The following is a 19755-nucleotide window of genomic DNA, read 5'->3' as shown; positions in this document are numbered from 1 at the left end:
AGCTTCTGCTTGCTTTAGTGAAATCTTAAATCTGGCCTGGAATGGTGGGACGTATAAGCATCATATCAAGGCCCATTGGACTGCATTTGTTTTTCGTGAAACTGAAGTAAAAAAAAAAAAAAGTCCTTTTTTAAAACAAAAGTAAGGACTTTACCTGTACAGATAGGGGAAGTAATTGCTGCACTCTTGCAACCTACAGGCTCTCCCTGGTTAAATTATACTTAAAATCTATTTACGTGCACTGCTTCCATTATATCACACTCATATTCATTGGTAAAATCATAACTGATTTGTGCACCAGGGAACTAGCATTACTGCGCTTCCCATCAATGCCAAGCAACAGCCAAAAGAAGCTTTCGCACAACTTCCCCAACTTTTCAACCTCCTACCAACACAAACAACAATAAAAAAAAAGCATAACAAAAGTAACTAAAACATGAAATGCCAGCTTTGAGCCTCCTCGCAAAACCGCTCAAAACACGTACGCACGTATTTAAAGGCAACAGTAAACAGCACCCTCCTTTCCCGCCACAGCAAGAGCGGAGGTAGCCTAGGCCAGCGAACGCCAGGTTGCGGTGGGACGTACTACATCTCCCAGGCTGCCCCACTCCAGTCTGCACTCACTTCCGGTTGGGGGCACGTGACTGGCGGCTCGTGGGTAGCATGGCGGAAGCGGAGGAGAAGGTAATAGCCTGGTCCCTGCTTGTTAGTGGTGTGGATCTTCGAGTCCCGGCACGGTGGGGGAGGTGTTTGGTTATGTGCAATTTCACATTTTTTCTTCGGGGTAGAAGCGGTGTTTTTTTTAGTTTAGCCGCATCTCGTAAAGGAAAGTGGTATTGGTGGTGTACAGGCGTTTCTTTTTTTTTGTCCCCTGAATTATATGTTTTTCTTTTACCCTTTCCATTGAAGCACTTCCTTGCCATAAAAGTTTCACAGTTTCCCTCGATGCACAGAAACACCTCCACATGTACCTGCCTTTACCCATGCTTGTGTTTATTTTTATTTTTGCACAATTAAGGGCATGTCTCTAGAAGCTTGTATATACATTCAGATTGGATGTACGTTTCTGGGCTATTTTCATACTTGGGACTAGGAAGTCACATGACTTGTAGCTAAACAGTTTTGGCTTCTTGAACTCTTGTCACGTGCGATCTCGTTGTTATCAAGTCGCTCTCCCTAAACTTTATATTAGTTTTGTTCCAGATTATGCTGCCTTAATTATGGTTTTGGGGGTATGTGAGGTTTGCTGATGTGCAAAGAATGATTTAGGGCAGCAAATCTGCATTGAGCAGATATGAATATTTTCTGAGCTGGGTCTTTTTTTTTTTTTCTTTCTTTCTTTCTTTCTTTCTTAATATGTGGAGAAAAGTACTACATCTTATAGTTTGGTCATTTATGTGGCTCTGGACTTTTGTAGAATTAAGGCTTTAAATTGATGGTTTTAGTCAGAAACATTTTAAATGTTTTTTTTTTTCTGTTATAGAAGCCTTTTAAGGAAAAAAAATAATCTTTATCTGTCATGGTAACTTTTTCAGGAGTAATCTTAGGGAATATTTCTTTACAGAGAGGGTGGTGCATGTATAAAACAGCCTCCCAGTGGAGGTGATGGAGACAAACAGTATCTGAATTCAAAAAAGCATGGGATAAATACAGGTAAACTCTAAAGAAGTGATTAGAATTATAATGCTAAAGTCATTGGATGCATGGGCAGACTGGATAGGCCATATGGTCTTTTTCTGCCATCATGTTTCTGTTTTGTAGCCAGATAGACAAACTATGTTTTGTGTGTGTTGTATAATAAAATCTTTGAACCTCAGTAATGTATTTTTTCTTTGTTCCTATGCAAACCATATGCCTTTTTATTTACAAGGGCTTTCTGTTCACCTAGAACTTTTGGGAGTATCTAGCCACCTGTACTCATAATCCCTTTATAATTACAGTAAAATTATGACGTATATTTTTCATTAATGTTTTAATTTTTTTGTAAATTAGTTTTATTGTAATATTCATTAAATACACCAAAATACAGATCCAATATCATACATGTTGCGCAACATATACTTTTTTTTTAATAACAAATCATCCCCACCCCTTCCCCTTGTAAATTGATAGCAATAATACCAATAGTACTGGTGACTGATCTCAGCTATGTTTCCATTATAAAGATAACCTGGTGTGAAGAAATCAATTAGAAAACATAAGAAAGCCTATGCTTTTCTTGATTAGGGGTACAGTAGATATACTCATTAAAGTATAATATTAAGTAGCAGTAGACCCCTATCAATAGGTTGTAAGGGAAATCTTCATGTATAACTCTTAAAAAATCAAGCTTGAGTAGATTTCCATCTCATCAATGGGTCCCTAACATGATCAAATTTTAATAAAATATGATTCTTGATCACAGTTAAATTTATTCAATGCAAAAACCTTCTCAAGTCTTTACACTACAGAAATAAAGAAGGAATGTCTGCTGATCACCAAAAATAGGCTCTCACATTTAATGGTTATTAAGATTTATAGTGTCAAAGACCACAAAGTCATCTATCTTTTCAGTGGATAAATTCAGTAACTCTAGTAATGTTTCAGTTTAAGGGATATTATGGATAACATAACATGACCTGAATAATTCTTGCCCATTCCAGCAACTTTCATAAAGTATAACTTCCACAGGATGTCTTTTTACACAAACACTATTTTATAAGAGAACTAGGCTTTAGGAGATAGCCTTCAAACACATTTTTACCCACTTTTTCCTCTGTGAATAAGGTACCTAAGCATAATTCACATTGTCTAAAACTATATACAAAATTCAGATTTCCTTTCCTGCTAGACCAGTCTAAATGAGTGAGTTTACTCTGCTTTGCTAATGGAGATAGAGGACCCACCTTTTATTGTGAAATCATCACAGGACATATAAGGGAGGTGCAGTCCAGGCACTTGCCAGTAGCCTCTGTCTCCAGGAGATGGCGGACATGTATTGAATCAGTGTATCAGAGTTCTAGGTGCACAGAGCTGGGCTTCAGGCCTTGGCAGGTTTTTTCCTTTTTTGGGTCAACAGTTGTCTTTGGCTGTTCCCCTTCTTAAGCAATGTTAGCTTCTAGGGCTAATTCTTTCCCTCATGGTGTAGGTTTCTGAGTTGATCCCAGGTACCTTGGTGGTTATAGTTGATCAGTTGATCTTGCAAGTGGCTCCTTGCCACTAAGCTGGTCAAGCTTTAGGAGGGAGATTCTGTAATGGCAGGACAGGTGTCTCTAGCAGTTGCCTCCCCCCCCCCCCCCCCCCACCCTCTCTCCTCTATATTTTCTTTATCCTGCTAAAGCATGGAGCAAGAAGATAAGCTATTCAGTGGAGAGATGAGAGACTCTGCAGCTGTGGGGGCTGGCACCTTCCCAGAGAAGGTGAGGAGTGCCATTGGGTTAGGTGTCATCCTACTTATGTTTGTGCCATCCTTGGGGATGGAGTTTTCCACCATAGAGCTGCACATTTAATTCTAGTGGCTTCTTGTGGATCCTGTAGGCCCAGGGCTAAATAAAAAAGAATACTGATGTGCCATATGTGGGACCTGATGGTTGTGCGGTGTGTCTGGGTCTTTTTGCCTGATGTGATAGGGACCTGGGGACTTTTTATTAGAGAACCTAAGGTTTCAGGCCTCTTAATTCCTGTACTCCCTTCAAGCAAGGGGAGCAGACAGCCGCGGGTGTTAGAGGATTGCACTGCAGAGGCAGGTTAGGCTGTGGTTTACAATTGTCCTGTTTTCAGGCTTCTCATTTCTGCCTTCCTAGACTTTTGCTTTTGTGTGCCAGGGATCATTGGCTCTCTTCCCTGAAGGAGACGATATTAGGGAGGTCCCTCAGGAAATGATTGGCCATCCACAATATTCACGGTACCAGCAAACTTTGTAAGGTGAAGATAGAATGCTTGATGTGCAGAACAATAGCAGCTTCTTTTCCTCAATGTAATTCTCACAGGTAACTGCAGAGGCCATCATGTGGCCTCTGCAGTTCCTTTTTTGCAGTTCCTTTTTGTGTTGCTCAGGCCTGCTAAGTTGCTTTTAGTTGCACATTCCTTTTAGGGTGACTGACTTGTCACTACATCATCAGTGCTTTGCTCTTAAGCACCCAAGAGGGGCTTCTGGGAGTTTGGGAAGGCCAGTTACTCTTGCCTCCCCAACAGCCCCTAGATGTTCTGATCCAGATGATGAATCAGATTCAGGTACTTTTCTGGAAGGAGAGTGTTCTGAGGTAGATAATTCCTCTGCCATTAAGATCTATCTCACTCAGAATGATGCACCTAAGGCAGAGGAGTCTATGGAAGTAGACCCAATCCTGGAGGGAATTCTGAAGCCTGCAAATTACTTCCCCCTCCATAAAGTTAAGAACAAGCTCTACTTCTTGTAGAGGATAAGGAGAGTCTCCTTTAGTTCCTCAGATGGATCCCTTGGTGCTGGCCATATCATGCAAGACTACTATTCCATTAGAAGGTGACACAGCGCTCTAGGACCAGCATGACAAGAAGATTGAAGCCCTCATAAATCAGGTGGCAGCGGCCTTGGCTATAAAATCTCTTTTTGTGGAGGATATGTGGCTTAGGCTGCAGTTCACTGGATTCAGCAGCTCCTAAAGAGCTCAAAATCAGCACATTTGGGGGGGGGGGTCGCCATTTTAGTTAATGCTATGTATGTGCTAGTTAGTCTCCTCTCATTCGGTGGTTGTGACTTGAAGGTTGCTTTGGTTGTAGAATTGGGCTTCTGACCCCGTGTCTAAAGCCCGATTCAGTAAGCTTCCCTTTAGGGATAAAATATTGATTGGGAAACATCCGAAAAAACTCGTCCTAGATTTGTGGGAGTCCAAGCCCTAAAGTAGGGGTTCCCAACCTTTCATGGAGCATGAAACTCCTCAGTTTTGAAAAGTTTCATGGACCCCCGCACACTTCTATATTTTTGCATGCCAAAAGAAATAATGAGATGCAGTCCAGAATCATTCATAATGTATGAAACTTTGATCTAAACTGAATATGTAGGGAAGACAATTTCCAAAGCTATTTAAAATTTGCCTTCATAATTGAAGGTTAAGGCCATTCCACCTCCCAATCCAGCTGCAATGGGGAAAAGGAAGCAAGTTCATAAAAGTTCCAGGTTGGCAACTTGGTGTGACCTGGGAGAAAATCAGCAGCGGTACCTGCAGACTTCAGTCTGATTTTCAAAGGGAAACTGCCTGCAGAGTTTTCTTTTGAAAACGGGACAGTGGAGGATAGTCAGTACTTTTCCTGTGCACTTTTCATCCTCTTTGAAACAGGTACAAGGCACATGCGTGAAAGTATGCATGAGGATTTCAAATTTTAATTTCTTTATGTACTTTCCCTCCACCAACCTAACCTTGCTCCTTTTTTCTCTCACAAGTAAAAATATGCTGCTGTTCACATCGTAGCCACTTTTACCCTCAGGGAATAGCAATTTTCAAAATGTCATTAACACATAGATAAACAGATGTTAATCCACATAAAATGTTTTGAAACTTGCTCTCACTGAAAATTGACCCCATTTCATCCTGCTTTTCTTTTATACTTTGTAAGAATCATAAAATAAACACTCACAGAAAATGATAGTCACAAAATAATTTAGAAACTTACCCTCCCTGAAAATTGATCCCTTTTAGCCTACTCTTATTTTATTCTTTTTTTAAAATTTTATTTTTATTGCTTTTCAATGAAATTACAAAGCATTAATCTTTGTACAGAAAAAAAAAAGAAACAACTCAAATATCACCTCATAATAAGGAACATACCTCTTATATCAGACCACAAGCACATTTGTAAGGGAGGAGATAAAGATAAGAGGAGTACAGCATAAAGAAAAATTATAAGGTAACAGCTTAATGTGTTAATTACCCATTATTATTTATCTAAGTTACAGGGCTTTCTTGTGGAGAGCAGGTAGAGAGCAATCTTTTATGAGAATCTATAAACAATTTAAGCTGCTCTGGTACAAAGAAAATATATGTATCGTTAAGTTTTAAAATACATTTGCAGGGATATCTTAACTGAAATGTTGTTCCTATAGATTGAGCCTCCTGCCGCATAGTCAGGAAGCTCTTCCTCCTCTCCTGAGTGGCCTTAGCTAGGTCTGGAAAGATTTGGACAAACTGACTAAGAAAATAAACACCCATATTCTGGAAATAGCTACGCATGACTAAGCTTAGATATTGCTCATAAACAAATGAGATTAATAAGGTGGCTCTTTAAAAAAAAAAACTCCAATGTAGAGGATTCCAGGAATTCTGTTAAGTTCCCAAAATCTAACTGATGTTGTGCAGCATTCTCTCTGTAGCATCCAAAAGGCAAAAAGTATACTCTATTAAATGATGGAATGTTTTCTGATGATATCTGTAACACCTCAGTCATATACTTCCGCAAAGTAACTCTTGGCTGCTCTCCAGTTACTTTAGGAAAGTTCAATAGACGCAAATTCCACCGTCTCATTCGATTTTCAATAAACTCAACTTTCCTACTCATAGCAAATTGCTCCAGGATTATAGATGAGTAAACCTTTTGGCCTGTTTTTACTTGCTCTTCTAAGCTTTGAATCCTGTTTCTATGGTCTTCGAACTGAGAGTTTTATATTATTGCGTCAGGTTATCCAATTTTGAAGAAACATCTGAAATCTGTAAGGAACAGCTTTGAAAAGCAGGCCCTAGCTGAGCCACTAATTCCCATAGGGAATCTAGAGTCACCACTGTAGGCTTGGGAAGGAGTTTTACCTCACTGTTATCAAACTTGATAGCAGACTCCCGTAGAAACTGGGAACTCTGTGGGTACATTCATCATAGGCTCACCCTTATTAGAAAGATCCGCTTGAGGTGTGCCTGCCACAGCCATCAAGCTTGGACTCCCGACGATCAGCGTTGCTGTAACGCTCCCAGACTTCGCGGCTGCTCCCTCTACTGCTAGGTCAGAGCGCACCGACTCTGAAACTGCAAGCAGCAACTCCGGATAATATTGGGAGGAAATCGCCGACGGTGTCCTCAGATCAGGGGGGCTGAGAGAGATTTCCCCTGATGAGAAGGAGACTCCTGGTCTCATTGGCGGGGTTTTTCGCTCCCCCTGGTTTCGGGTAATTTATAGCGTGCTCAAGGATGGTACGCTGCCTCGAAGGAAGGGAGGGTGCCGAGGGGAACATCCTGACTTTTCCTTTTCTTTTAGGAGGCATTAAGTCCAAAAACTGCGGTAAATCTGCAAAGAATCTTTGAGCAGACTTGAGCGACGCTATCCACATCTTAACTCCTCCCCATTATTTTATTTTTCATTTTCTTTTATGATTTTTACAAACACAGAAAATAATTTAGATTTTAGCAAAAGCAGCCTGCTTTTGAAAGGGAAGAAGGCTCCATGTCTGTCTTTGTGTCCCCCTAAGGGAGGACAAAAACTCCTGTCTGTTTTTGTCCTCCCTCCTCTTTGATCCTAGTAGTCATCTTTCCCTTCTTTCCTCCTGGATCATGCTGGTCGTCTATCCTGCTCTCTCTCTCTCTCTCTCTACTTCTGCCAGCATGATTTCTGGAGGTCCGCTGCTATCCACTATCACTTCTCTTAACCAGGTCAGTTATGCATTCCTGTCTCCCTCTTCATCATCCATTTCTTCATTCCTGGCTCATCCCTTCTTCCCTTTGTTTTCCCCCTTATACTGTCAACCTCAGTTCCATTTCCTCCTTTCCACTTTTTTGGTACAGCTTTCCTCTCCTCTCTCTGTTAGACCAGTGACAGAGCACATGGCAGTAGTGGGAAATGTTTCTCACCTCTGTGATAACACAACTTTCCTCAGTGTGCAGCAGAGGCTGCAAAGGTTCTGACAGCCGCAATTGGCCCATCTCGTCTCCACATTCTCACAAAGTACAGCAGTGGGGTTTACAGTTGTCCCTCTCTTCCCCATATCTGCTGAACATGTGCAAGTGCATTTGGGGATTCTAATGGGTGCAAATGGCCCTTCTCTGTCCCTCTTCCTCTTGGTTTGCAGCAATGTGGGATGATGTTTTTGGGACTATAATAGGCCCCACTCTCACTCTCTAGTCCTGTGGCAGCAGCCTGCTCATTTTCTCCTTATCTAAACATTTTTGCATCCCTTCTGGGGGACCCCCTGGGATGGTCTTGCAGAGCCCTAGGGGTCCATGGACAAAATGTTGGGAACCACTGCCCTAAAGGCTTCCTGAGGATAGAGCCCAAATAGGGCATTGAGCCAGCAGAGGCCATGATTCTTTCCAGGAATCTCAAAGATTCGGACCGGGAAAGCAGTCTCCTCCCCAAGGGAGATGTTTCCATAGCAGGAGGCAGTCTTTTAATGGGACCAAGAAATCAAGGAATTGAAGGTGCAGTGGTCTCAGGTGTGTCATGTTCCTCACAGTGAGGTTCAACATATCCATTCCGAAGTATTCCAGTGGACAGTTCTACAGGGAGAGGAGCCACATCACATCAGACCAATCAGTCGTAGACATTATACAGAGGGGATAGGCCCATAGTTTGCAACTCCCTTTTCAGATGCCTCTGTGATTTCCCCCTGCATAAGAAGACATTGTTAAAAGCTACACTAAAAAGCCTGTGATTTTGGTCCTACTCAAGACCCAGGACCAGGAAAGATACTCAATGTATTTTGTGGTGCCAAAGGACGGTCCCTTTTGCCCTATCATGTAATCGTGGATTACAAACTGGTTAAAAGACAGGAAACAGAGAGTAGGATTAAATGGTCAATTTTCTCAGTGGCAAAGGGAAAACAGTGGAGTGCCTCAGAGATCTGTACTTGGACGGGTGCTTTTCAATATATATATATATAAATGATCTGGAAAGGAATACGAGTGAGGTTATCAAATTTGCAGATGATTCAAAATTATTCAGGGTAGTTATTTATTTATCGAGTTTTATATACCGTTCAGTTTCGCCATCACAATGGTTTACAAAGTTACGATGTTTAACAGTGTATCAAACGGTACATATGGTTGCTAACATAGAGATGTAACATAGTTAAATCACAAGTGGATTGTGATACATTACTGGAGGACCTTGCAAGACTGGAAGATTGGGCATCCAAATGGTAGATGAAATTTAATGTGAAGAGTAGTAAATCACCTGGACCGAATGGTATACACCCCAGAGTTCTGAAGGAACTAAAAAATGAAATTTCAGACCTGTTAGTAAAAATTTGTAACCTATCATTAAAATCATCCATTGTACCTGAAGACTGGAGGATAGCTAATGTAACCCCCAATATTTAAAAAGGGCTCTAGAGGCGATCCGGGAAACTACAGACCGTTAGCCTGACTTCAGTGCCGGGAAAAATAGTGGAACGTGTTCTAAACATCAAAATCACAGAACATATAGAAAGATATATGGTTTAATGGAACAAAGTCAGCATGGCTTTACCCAAGGCAAGTCCTGCCTCACAAATCTGCTTCACTTTTTTAAAGGAGTTAATAAACATGTGGTTAAAGGTGACTCGGTGGATGAAGTGTACTTGGATTTTCAGAAGGCATTTGAAAAAGTCATGGGATAGGTGACTATGTCCTTTCGTAGATTACAAACTGGCTAAAAGACAGGAAACAGAGGAGAATTAAATGGACAATTTTCTCAGTGGAAGGGAGTGGGCAGTGGAGTGCCTCAGGGATCTGTATTGGCACCCTTACTTTTCAATATATATTTATAAATGATCTGGAAAGAAATACGAGTGAGGTAATCAAATTTGCAGATGATACAAAATTGTTCAGAATAGTTAAATCACAAGCAGATTGTGATAAATTGCAGGAAGACCTTGTGAGACTGGAAAATTGGGCATTGAAATGGCAGATGAAATTTAATGTGGGTAAGTGCAAGGTGATGCATATAGGGAAAAATAACCCATGCTATAGTTACATAATGTTAGGTTCCATATTAGGATGGTTAGGTTCCTAATACATAATGTTAGGTTCCATAATGTACATAATGTTAGGTTCCACTGACCACTAACATTATGTACCTTATGGAACCATAAGGTTCCATAAGGTACATAATGTTAGGTTCCACTGACCACCAAAAAACAGTCTTCAAAGGCATCCAAAAGACAACCCTGGTTCAATGACGAACTGCGAAATCTCAAAAAACTACTTCGGCAGAAAGAAAGAAAATGGCGTAAAGCCCCCTCTCCAGCCTCACTTTCAGACTACAAACGCACGCTCCACCAATACAAAATCAGTACACAGAAAACAAAGAGAGACTACTATGCCCGACAGGTTCATCACATCATCTATGATTCAAAAGCTCTATTCGCCTTCGTTTCCAATCTCACCAAACCCATCACTCCTGATATACCACCCGAACTTTCTCAGACCAAAGCAGACGAACTGGCTCTTCATTTCAGTAAAAAAATCTCTGATCTCCTTAATCAATTGCCATTAACCACTAGCTCTCAAGATAACACATACATTCTCCCCAACAAAGATATCCAACTTAACTCATTCGAACCCATCACTGTCACAGAGATACAATCGGTGCTGAAGAAAATGAAACCTTCATCACACCCGTTTGATCAAATTCCCTCCAAAATGCTACTTCTCATTCCTGATATTATATCAAAATCTCTTGCTGAAATTATAAACTGTTCCCTGTCCCAGGGTATCTACCCAGATGAGCTAAAAACAGCTTCAATCAAACCCCTCCTAAAAAAATCGAATCTAAATCCAAATGATCCCAACAACTTCCGCCCTATTTCCAACCTTCCATTCTTAGCCAAAATAATGGAGAAATTGGTGAACACTCAACTTTCCAACTACTTGGAAGACCACGGAATTCTGTCTCCAAACCAATATGGCTTTCGAAAAGCTGCAAGCACAGAAACACTACTTCTTTCACTCTCAGACTTCCTCCTCTCCGGAATCGATAAAGGCAAAGCATTTTTACTAATCCTCCTTGACTTCTTGGCGGCCTTTGATACCGTCAACCATTACCTCCTGCTAAAACAACTGGCAAATATTGGAGTGACAGCTACTTCACTAACTTGGTTCAAAACCTTCCTGGAAAACAGAGGTTACAGGGTCAAAATACATAATTCAGAATCCCAATATCACCCCTCCACCAGAGGGGTGCCACAAGGTTCCTCCCTGTCACCCACTCTATTTAATATATACCTTCTACCACTTTGTCAATTACTCACAAAATTAAACCTGAAACACTTCCTCTTCGCTGACGACGTACAGATTGTGATCCCTTTAAAAGAATCAATCTCGATAACAATGGAATACTGGGACAATTGCTTACTAGAAATCAAACACCTCCTCAACAGACTAAACCTAGTCCTCAATGCGTCGAAAACGGAATATCTCCTTATAGCACCTGAAAACAACAATACTCTTTCAAAGCCTCCAACACTCCTACAAACCACACATGTAAGAGATCTAGGAGCCTTCTTAGATAATCGTCTTAGCCTCAAACCATTCATTAACAGAACTACCAAAGACTGCTTCCACAAATTACATATCCTGAAAAGAATAAAGCCACTTTTCCACGCGCATGACTTTAGATCAATCCTGCAAGCAATAATCTTCTCCAAACTAGATTATTGCAATTCTCTTCTACTAGGCCTCCCAGCTTCCTACACCAAGCCTCTACAAATGGTACAGAACACAGCAGCCAGAATCCTCACAAACTCCAGGAAAATCGACCACATCTCCCCCATCCTCAAAGACCTTCATTGGTTACCGATCCACTTCAGAATTATGTATAAAACCATCATGATTATCTACAAGAACATCCATCAACACACTCAACTCGACCTACAAATCCCTTTTAAAAAACACACATCAGACAGACCCATCAGGGAACACTACAAAGAATCACTACAGGTTCCACATGCCAAAACCTACCATCATAAATCCTACAGCTCAAGAGCTCTCTCATCAGCAGGTCCAATCCTTTGGAACTCCATCCCACCGGACTTAAGACAAGAACCATGCGCTCCAACTTTTAGGAAAAGACTAAAAACTTGGCTTTTTAAAAAAGCTTTCCCAAATCTGGATTAAATTCCCCACTCATCATCAGCATAAACACAAAAGTTAGGAACTGTAAAAAAAAAAAAAAAAAAAAAAAAAAAAATCCCACTAACTTCACACGCAGTCACAGCAACATTTTATTATACTTCACAACAATATCATATCTAATCATTTTGCTACACATCTATATTTTATATTTTATAATATTATACATATTTATTAATCGATACAGCTGGTTAAAATGCTAATAGTCGTTCTACAATTCCTCTCCTTTCATATCCAAGTTATTCGTCCATGTTTTTTGTAACTTTCTCACATCCAAAATATTGTTATAATATTTGTTAAGTTTCATACTATATTTGTTGTTGTATTGGGAAATGTTCTTTACTTGTTACTCTCTGCCTTTACTCACATTGTTAATTGTAAACCGGGTTGATGTGATTCCTATCATGAAACTCGGTATAATAAAAATAATAAATAAATAAATAAATAAATATTAGGTTCTACCACCCAAGAAAGAGATCTAGGCGTCATAGTGGATAACACATTGAAATCGTCTGTTCAGTGTGCTACGGTAGTCAAAAAAGCAAACAGAATGTTGGGACTTATTAGAAAGGGGATGGTGAATAAAATGGAAAATGTCATAATGCCTCTGTATCGCTCCATGGTGAGACCGCACCTTGAATACTGTGTACAATTCTGGTCGCCGCATCTCAAAAAATATATAATTGTGATGGAGAAAGTACAGAGAAGGGTGACCAAAATAAGGGGAATGGAACAACTCCCCTATGAGGAAAGACTAAAGAGGTTAGGACATTTCAGCTTGGAGAAGAGACGGCTGAGGGGAGATATGATAGAGGTGTTTAAAATCATGATAGGTCTAGAACGGGTAGATATGAATCAGTTATTTATTCTTTCGGATAATAGAAAGACTAGGGGGCACTCCATGAAGTTAGCATGTGGCACATTTAAAACTAATCGGAGAAAGTTCTTTTTCACTAAACGCACAATTAAACTCTGGAATTTGTTGCTAGAGGATGTGGTTAGTGCAGTTAGTATAGCTGTGTTTAAAAAAGGTTTGGATAAGTTCTTGGAGGAGAAGTCCATTACCTGCTATTAATTAAGTTGACTTAGAAAATAGCCACTGCTATTATTAGCAAAGGTAACATGGAATAGACTTAGTTTTTGGGTACTTGCCAGGTTCTTATGGCCTGGATTGGCCTCTGTTGGAAACAGGATGCTGGGCTTGATGGACCCTTGGTCTGACCCAGCATGGCAATTTCTTATGTTCGTATGTTTTATGTGCGCATGTAGGCGGATTTTAAAACATGCTCGTATGAGCGACAACCCAGCTTTTCGAATTAGTCCACTGTTTGCCCAGTTAATATCGAGATCTTCCAGACCACTCTGGTTCTTCATCCTGTACTCCCTCCACTTGACCCAAACCGTTTACCCTGTCCTGTAAACCCGAAAACACGAGATCTACAGACTTGTTCTTCATTTGGAGCAGTAGTAAAGTTACACGGATAAGAATCCGATGGTTTTAAAGTACAGTTACTTGTGTAACTGGCCCCGCCCTGGAATGCCCATGCTCCGCCCCTTTTCCACCCTCTTATTTTTGACATGCGTGCTGGTATGTACATGTGTACTTCTATCTACATTGCACGCACATGGCCCACATACAAGTGTATGTGGGCATTTTTGTAAGAGCAATGCGTTTAAAATTGACCTGTTAGAGTAGGTAAAGTCCCCAAAAAACAAAACAGAAGCCGATTGAATATAGCAGTTATGCAAACAAAGCAGGAGTAGATTAGTGTCATATATACACTTAATGCAAACAGCAATAAAATATTATATTAAGGCAAACAAATATTTACATACAAAATATATATTAAGAATGAATATATAGATTAAATATTATATATAATGAATCTTGACTAGCATCAACATCAGTTTTTAGAATCATTTAGCATATTTTACAGTATTGCTGGTTAGACCCTCCAACAAATTAAGTGAGTATTCATAACTATTAAAAACATAACACACAGTAACATTATATATATATTCAATAGAAGAGAGTTGAATCCCTAAGAGAGAGCCATTGACCTTATTTGTGATTTGGCTTGTCATTCATTCTATATGCAGCTTGGACTATTATAGGTAATATTTAATCTATATATTCATTCTTAATAAATTTTATATGTAAATAGTTATTTGCCTTAATATACATGTTTTCATATATGTATATATGTGTACTCATATTTTTAGATATATTATCTTTACATTTTTATGTAATTATTAATGTTTATGCTATTAATTTTTAATAATAATCATTTATTTTAATCTTTGATATAGCCCCTGAAGCAGCCCTTGTTGATGTGCGAAACTCGGCCTGAGTGGGTATTGCATTCTACTGATTGTTCAATAAAATTTCTCTTTGACACTGATCTACTCCTGCTTTGTTTGCATAGAGTAGGTAAAGGGCTGTATGCAAGATTTGGTGTCAGTGGAATAGGTTGTATAATAAAGTGCTTTGTTTGGCCCGTTATTCCAGTGAACTGGAGACTTTTGGTTGGTCTGTGTAGAATAGTGTGTTTCAGGTCGATGTAGGATTAGGCTATTGGTTGCAGTTGTATGCTGTCTCAAAAAGCCAGGTTTTCATCAGTTTTCTGAAGGTTAGGAGGTCTGGCAAAAGTCTGATGTGAAGGGGCAGTATGTGTCAAAGGGTCAGGGCTGAGCCTGGGAAGGTTCTATTTTTGGAGACAGTACCAGAAGATGTGCTTGAGACCTCGAATGTAGTAGGCGGGAGTGTGTATAGGGGATAAGAGACCCACTAAGCTAAATTGGAATCTGGCCTTTGAGGAATTTGTAGGGTAGGGTGAGGATCTTGGATTTGGTGTGGTATAGCATTGGTAGCCAATGCAAGGTTTTCAGGATTGGGGTTATTCGATCAAATTTTGTACATTTATTATGTGGGCTGCGGCATTCTTTAACTGCAGGTGAGGTTGAAGATGTTGGGGATTCCAACATAGTGAGTTATAGGAATCCAAGTGAGAGATTACAATGGCCGAGACAGATATAAAGGCAGTGTCATCTAATAGTGGGTGGGGGTGGACGATTACTGGTTTGGTTACTGCATGGACTTGAACTTTGGTGGTAAGTTGGGAGTCTAGTATAAGGAGAAAAGGAGGACTGAGCTTATGTTGATTTTAGATGATTTAGAAATGACTATTGGCTGTTTGGGATCTACCTTCGTTTTCCTACTAAAATTCATAACTGTGTAGTAAGAAATCCTGGTGTAGAATGTCATTGACCTAGTAACATGTCCTAGTCCTGGATACGTTTGACTGCAAGGTTGAGAATTATCATGGGACTATAGTACATAAGCCACTTAGCTACAGGGAGGCAATACGGAAGACGTTTGTTATTAATTTGCGCTTCAGGTTAAGTATTCACCTGTAGAGTTTAGGTTTGAGGACTGATGTAGGTTACAGTACCTTTTTATTGAACCAGCAAAAAAAGATGTCTTGGAGATCACATACCAATGTGACTGCAAAACTAAAAGAAGGATGCATTTACAGCTAAATAAAATCTTTTGGACTGGGATTTCCCACAGTAGAGGTCTTCTGCATGTGGTAAGTGAAGACTGGATTAACATCAGCTTGCATTAATTGTCAGAAGCTTAGTTGCTGGACTTGTTAAGATAAACATGCCCATCAGGAGTGTGACATGCTACCATAATCAGCAGTTTAATATTTTAGATATAGAATATCAGTTGTGGCTCATCCTGGTATGGAGGGTCTGTTTGGTGTCTCCTACAATACTGCTTGTTGGGACATATTTGTTCTGGATGAGGTATCCTGTGGAGCAAGTACATGCTTGCAAACATGTATGAACTCGAATTATTTTTCACAGTGTACTACAGACCTATGGTAAAAGTTATTTATTTAGAAACTTTTATATACCGGTATTAGTGGGGACATCATACTGGTTTACATTTGAGCAAGGAAGGCTTGAAATTACATATTAACAGGGAGAGTGAACTGGGAGGGGGATAACAAGGCGCAGAGTGGAAAGACAGAGTAACGTAACATTAACAGGCATAAATAAACAGTATAGCTAGTTCCTTAATATAAGGAAGATGTGGTCACCAGGGGTGGTGCAGGGATAGAGTAGGAGGGAAACTATTCTGGATAGGCCTTTTTGAATAGTAGAGTTTTCAGTTTCTTTTTAAATTTGAATAAACATGGCTCGAGGCGCAAGTGAACAGGGAGGGAGTTCCAGAGAGCGGGGCCTGCTATGGAGAGAGCTCGCGAGTGGAGGCGAGGTGGGCTGTTTTTAAAGAGGGAACGTGTAGAATGCCTGTGTTGGTGGATCTGGTGGGGTGGGTGGACTGCGGGGTATTGAAGGGGATGTCGAGCCAATTGGAGTTGTGAGCGAGGATGGATTTGTGTATAATTGTCAGGGTTTTGTAATGAATGCGCGATAGTATTGGGAGCCAGTGAAGGTCTTTGAGGATGGGGGTAATGTTTTTGTATTTACGTGAGTTAGTGATAAGCCTTGCAGCTGCGTTTTGCAGCATTTGTAGGGGCTTTATAGTGGAAAAGGGTAGCCCTAGGAGGAGTGTGTTGCAGTAATCTAATTTGGACGTTATAGTGGCTTGTATTACTGTGCAGAAGTCCTGGGTGTGCAGTAGGGGTCTGAGTTTAAGTACTTTAAGCTTGAAAAATCCTGCTTTGAGAATGGAGTTGATGTATTGTTTCATGCTTAGTTGGTGGTCGAGTAAGACACCGAGGTCCCTAACAAAGGGTTGTGCTGTGAGGAGATTGAATGTAGGGTTGTTGGGCTGAGGGTGGGTGGGGGAGGAGATGAGGAGGAGCTCAGTTTTGTTAGTATTAAGGGCAAGGTGTAGGTCAGTGAGTAGTGAGTTAATGGCTGTAAGACAATTTTGCCAGTGATCGAGGGCATCAGAGATGGAGGTATGGATGGGGATAATGATCTGCACATCATCTGCGTATAGGTAGAACTTGAGCTTAAGTTCAGAAAGAAGATGGCAGAGTGGGGTGAGGTAAATGTTAAAGAGGGTAGAGGAGAGGGATGAGCCTTGCGGTACTCCTTGTTGTAGAGGGTGTGGAGTGGAAATGTTGTTTCCTATTTTAACAGTTATTGCTTAGGAGACGGAGAAATACCGAAGAGCAGAGCTTCCTGCACGGGTATATGTAGGCTGATGTCAGATTGAAATCTGACTCAGTTTCCCAACTGCTATCAGGAGTACACTATACCCATTGGTCCTGAGTCCATCTGCTACATGCTAGGAAACATAACTTATTCACCTGCATTTCCAGCAATGTAGTTAGTGTACCTCATCCAGAAACCTCAAGGATTCCATTTTTTTTTTTTGCCAGCACTAATATGGTCAGTAAAACTTTGCCCTACAGAATGCTGTGGTAAAGAATTCTCAATTGTTTTCTCTTTGCCCTAGTTCAACTGATCTTGCAACCTATCTTCAGATATCTTACACTTTCTTCTTTTGGAGTCTCACTCTGCTTTATTGTTCAGTGTTCATTCTGGAGACAGACATAAGCATCAATTCTGATTCCTAATTCCATTTTGCCTATTCCTATCTCATTGACACTGACTGTTTCCTTTGTGCCTCAGAGTTGGTGTCCGGTTACGGCTTCATTGCACTACATCTCTCAGCCTTTTTTTTTTGTTTCTGTCTTTATTATCAGCTCTTCCTGAAATGCTAACATATACTGTCAGCAAATTAGTCCTAAGCTTTTATTGCTGTTGATAACTAAATAGATTAAGTAAATCTTTATTTTGCTGACTTCTGGGAGGAAGTATAGTGTCAGCAAACATTATCTTTTAGTGGACAGGTGAACAATAGCATACCTAGTTTCTTTTTATCTATATGTATGGAAACTCATCCTTTTGTAAGAGGCAAATGTTTAAAGAGACATCCTGCGATGTCAGCTTCATAAATCCCAGATTAGCATTTACAACTGAGAAACCTTCCATCCTATTCCTTCTCATGACTGGATTGGACTGACCATTAAAAACAGTAGGGCAATATTATTGAAAAAAGTCACTTTCATGAAACACATATTAAATATGAACATAGGCAATTACTTGGCAGGGTCTGGCAGATTGCAAATACAGTAATAAAATCCTTGCAGAATTGCAGGAGGTCTGTCTGGTAGGCTACAGAGCGGGATCTAGGAGACCAGAGGTTTGGGCAACAGCTTTGTGGTTAGACATAGGAAGAGAGGGCTTCTAGGGGAGATCTAAACAGGGGGTTTTGTATGCTTATCAAACCACAGTGGTGGAGCAATAAGGAGAAAGGCAACAAAATCTCCCACATAAGGAGCAATATCCTTATGCTGGCATTTGAGATATATCCTTATCTGTATGGACATAAATAGCCAAGCAGATTAGATGGGAAAGTTGATCTTTTTCTGCTGTCATCTACTATGTTATGTTATTACCTTATAAATTACTGTGGTCTAAATGTATGAGGTGGTATAGTTTACAGGCATTATTTTATTTAAAATTTATAGACCGCTTATCATATTTCCTAAGTGGTTTACATAAAAGTATACATAATTAAAACACAATAATACATATGTTCATAAAAATGACTGAACATGACACACTGGCTCATAAAACAATATCTAAAAACAAATACATAAAACCAAGACATTAGACTCTGCTATGCAATGTAATCAAGTAACCAGACCTTGATACACCTATCTGGCCTCTAATTAAAAGCTAGATTAAAACAAATACTTTAAAAAGGGCCTTAATCTCTGCCATATAACATTCAGTTATTCAAATTTTCAAACACCCAGCTGACCTCAGAAATATAAACTAGAATAAAAATAAAATTGACCTACCTCTTTCTATTTAAAAGCTTGTTTAAATTCAGGAAACTGGAAAAGAATTTCTTTTTTAATTAGTGAACTCTCTTCCTTTATGACTTGTGGCAGTAGGTTCCATAATTCAGGGCACTGCATGTAAAAAAGACATTCTCGTGTTTCTTCTAATCTAATCATACGGAATGAAGGAACACCAAGAAGATTCTGTAAAGCAGATTTCAAGGACCTTGATGGACAATAAACCTTAAGTGCAACATTAAAACAGGGTGGGGCATGAATTTGGGAACAAAACTTCAGCTTGTTATAATCAAAGAATGTGTTCAACAGGATCTAGGTAGCACTGTAAGAATATGTGTCGTCATGGATCTGATAGTGGCCAGTCTGTGTCACCAGTATCTGGCAGATACCAAATAGATGATCTTTTCACTCCAGTGACAAGCAATGGCTTTCCCAAGTCTACCTGGCTAAAATATGGACTTTTCCTTCAGGAGCTTGGCCAACCCTCTTTTGATCTCCCATTGTGTTAGTTGTTTTGACCACATCCTCTAGCAACAGATTCCATAGCTTTAATATGCGCTGAGTGAAAAAGTACTTCTACCATTTGTTTTAAATCTGCAGGTTGCTAATTTCATGGAGTGTTCCCTAGTCCTAGTGTTGTTTGAAAGGGTAAATAAATGTTCCCTATTTACCCATTCCACTCCACTTGTGATTTTATAAATTTCAGTCATAACCCCTCTGTCATCTCTTCTGCAAACTGTTAGCTTTTCTACAAATGGGAGCTTTTCCATCTTGTTTATCATTTTTCACCCTTCTCTGTTCCTTTTCTGTGTCTGTCTTTTTGAGATGGGGTGACCAAAACTGCTCACAATACTAAAGGC

At 39.9% G+C, this 19755-nt stretch overlaps 1 protein-coding gene across 2 annotated transcripts in view; it reads left to right on the top strand.

The window, feature by feature from the left end:
* Positions 1-536: 536 nt before the first annotated feature.
* The window catches only part of VPS41 (VPS41 subunit of HOPS complex), a 413500-nt gene continuing 394281 nt past the window's right edge, over positions 537-19755 (top strand). For both annotated transcript variants that reach the window (XM_029589524.1, XM_029589523.1), the window contains exon 1: positions 537-684. In XM_029589524.1, the coding sequence (XP_029445384.1) occupies positions 664-684 (21 nt within the window). In that variant the 5' untranslated portion in view covers positions 537-663. The remainder of the gene's footprint in view (positions 685-19755) is intronic.

The sequence above is a fragment of the Rhinatrema bivittatum genome, chromosome 2 (assembly GCF_901001135.1).
Source record: "Rhinatrema bivittatum chromosome 2, aRhiBiv1.1, whole genome shotgun sequence".
NCBI lineage: Eukaryota > Metazoa > Chordata > Amphibia > Gymnophiona > Rhinatrematidae > Rhinatrema > Rhinatrema bivittatum.
This window is presented reverse-complemented; position numbering and strand designations above follow the sequence as displayed.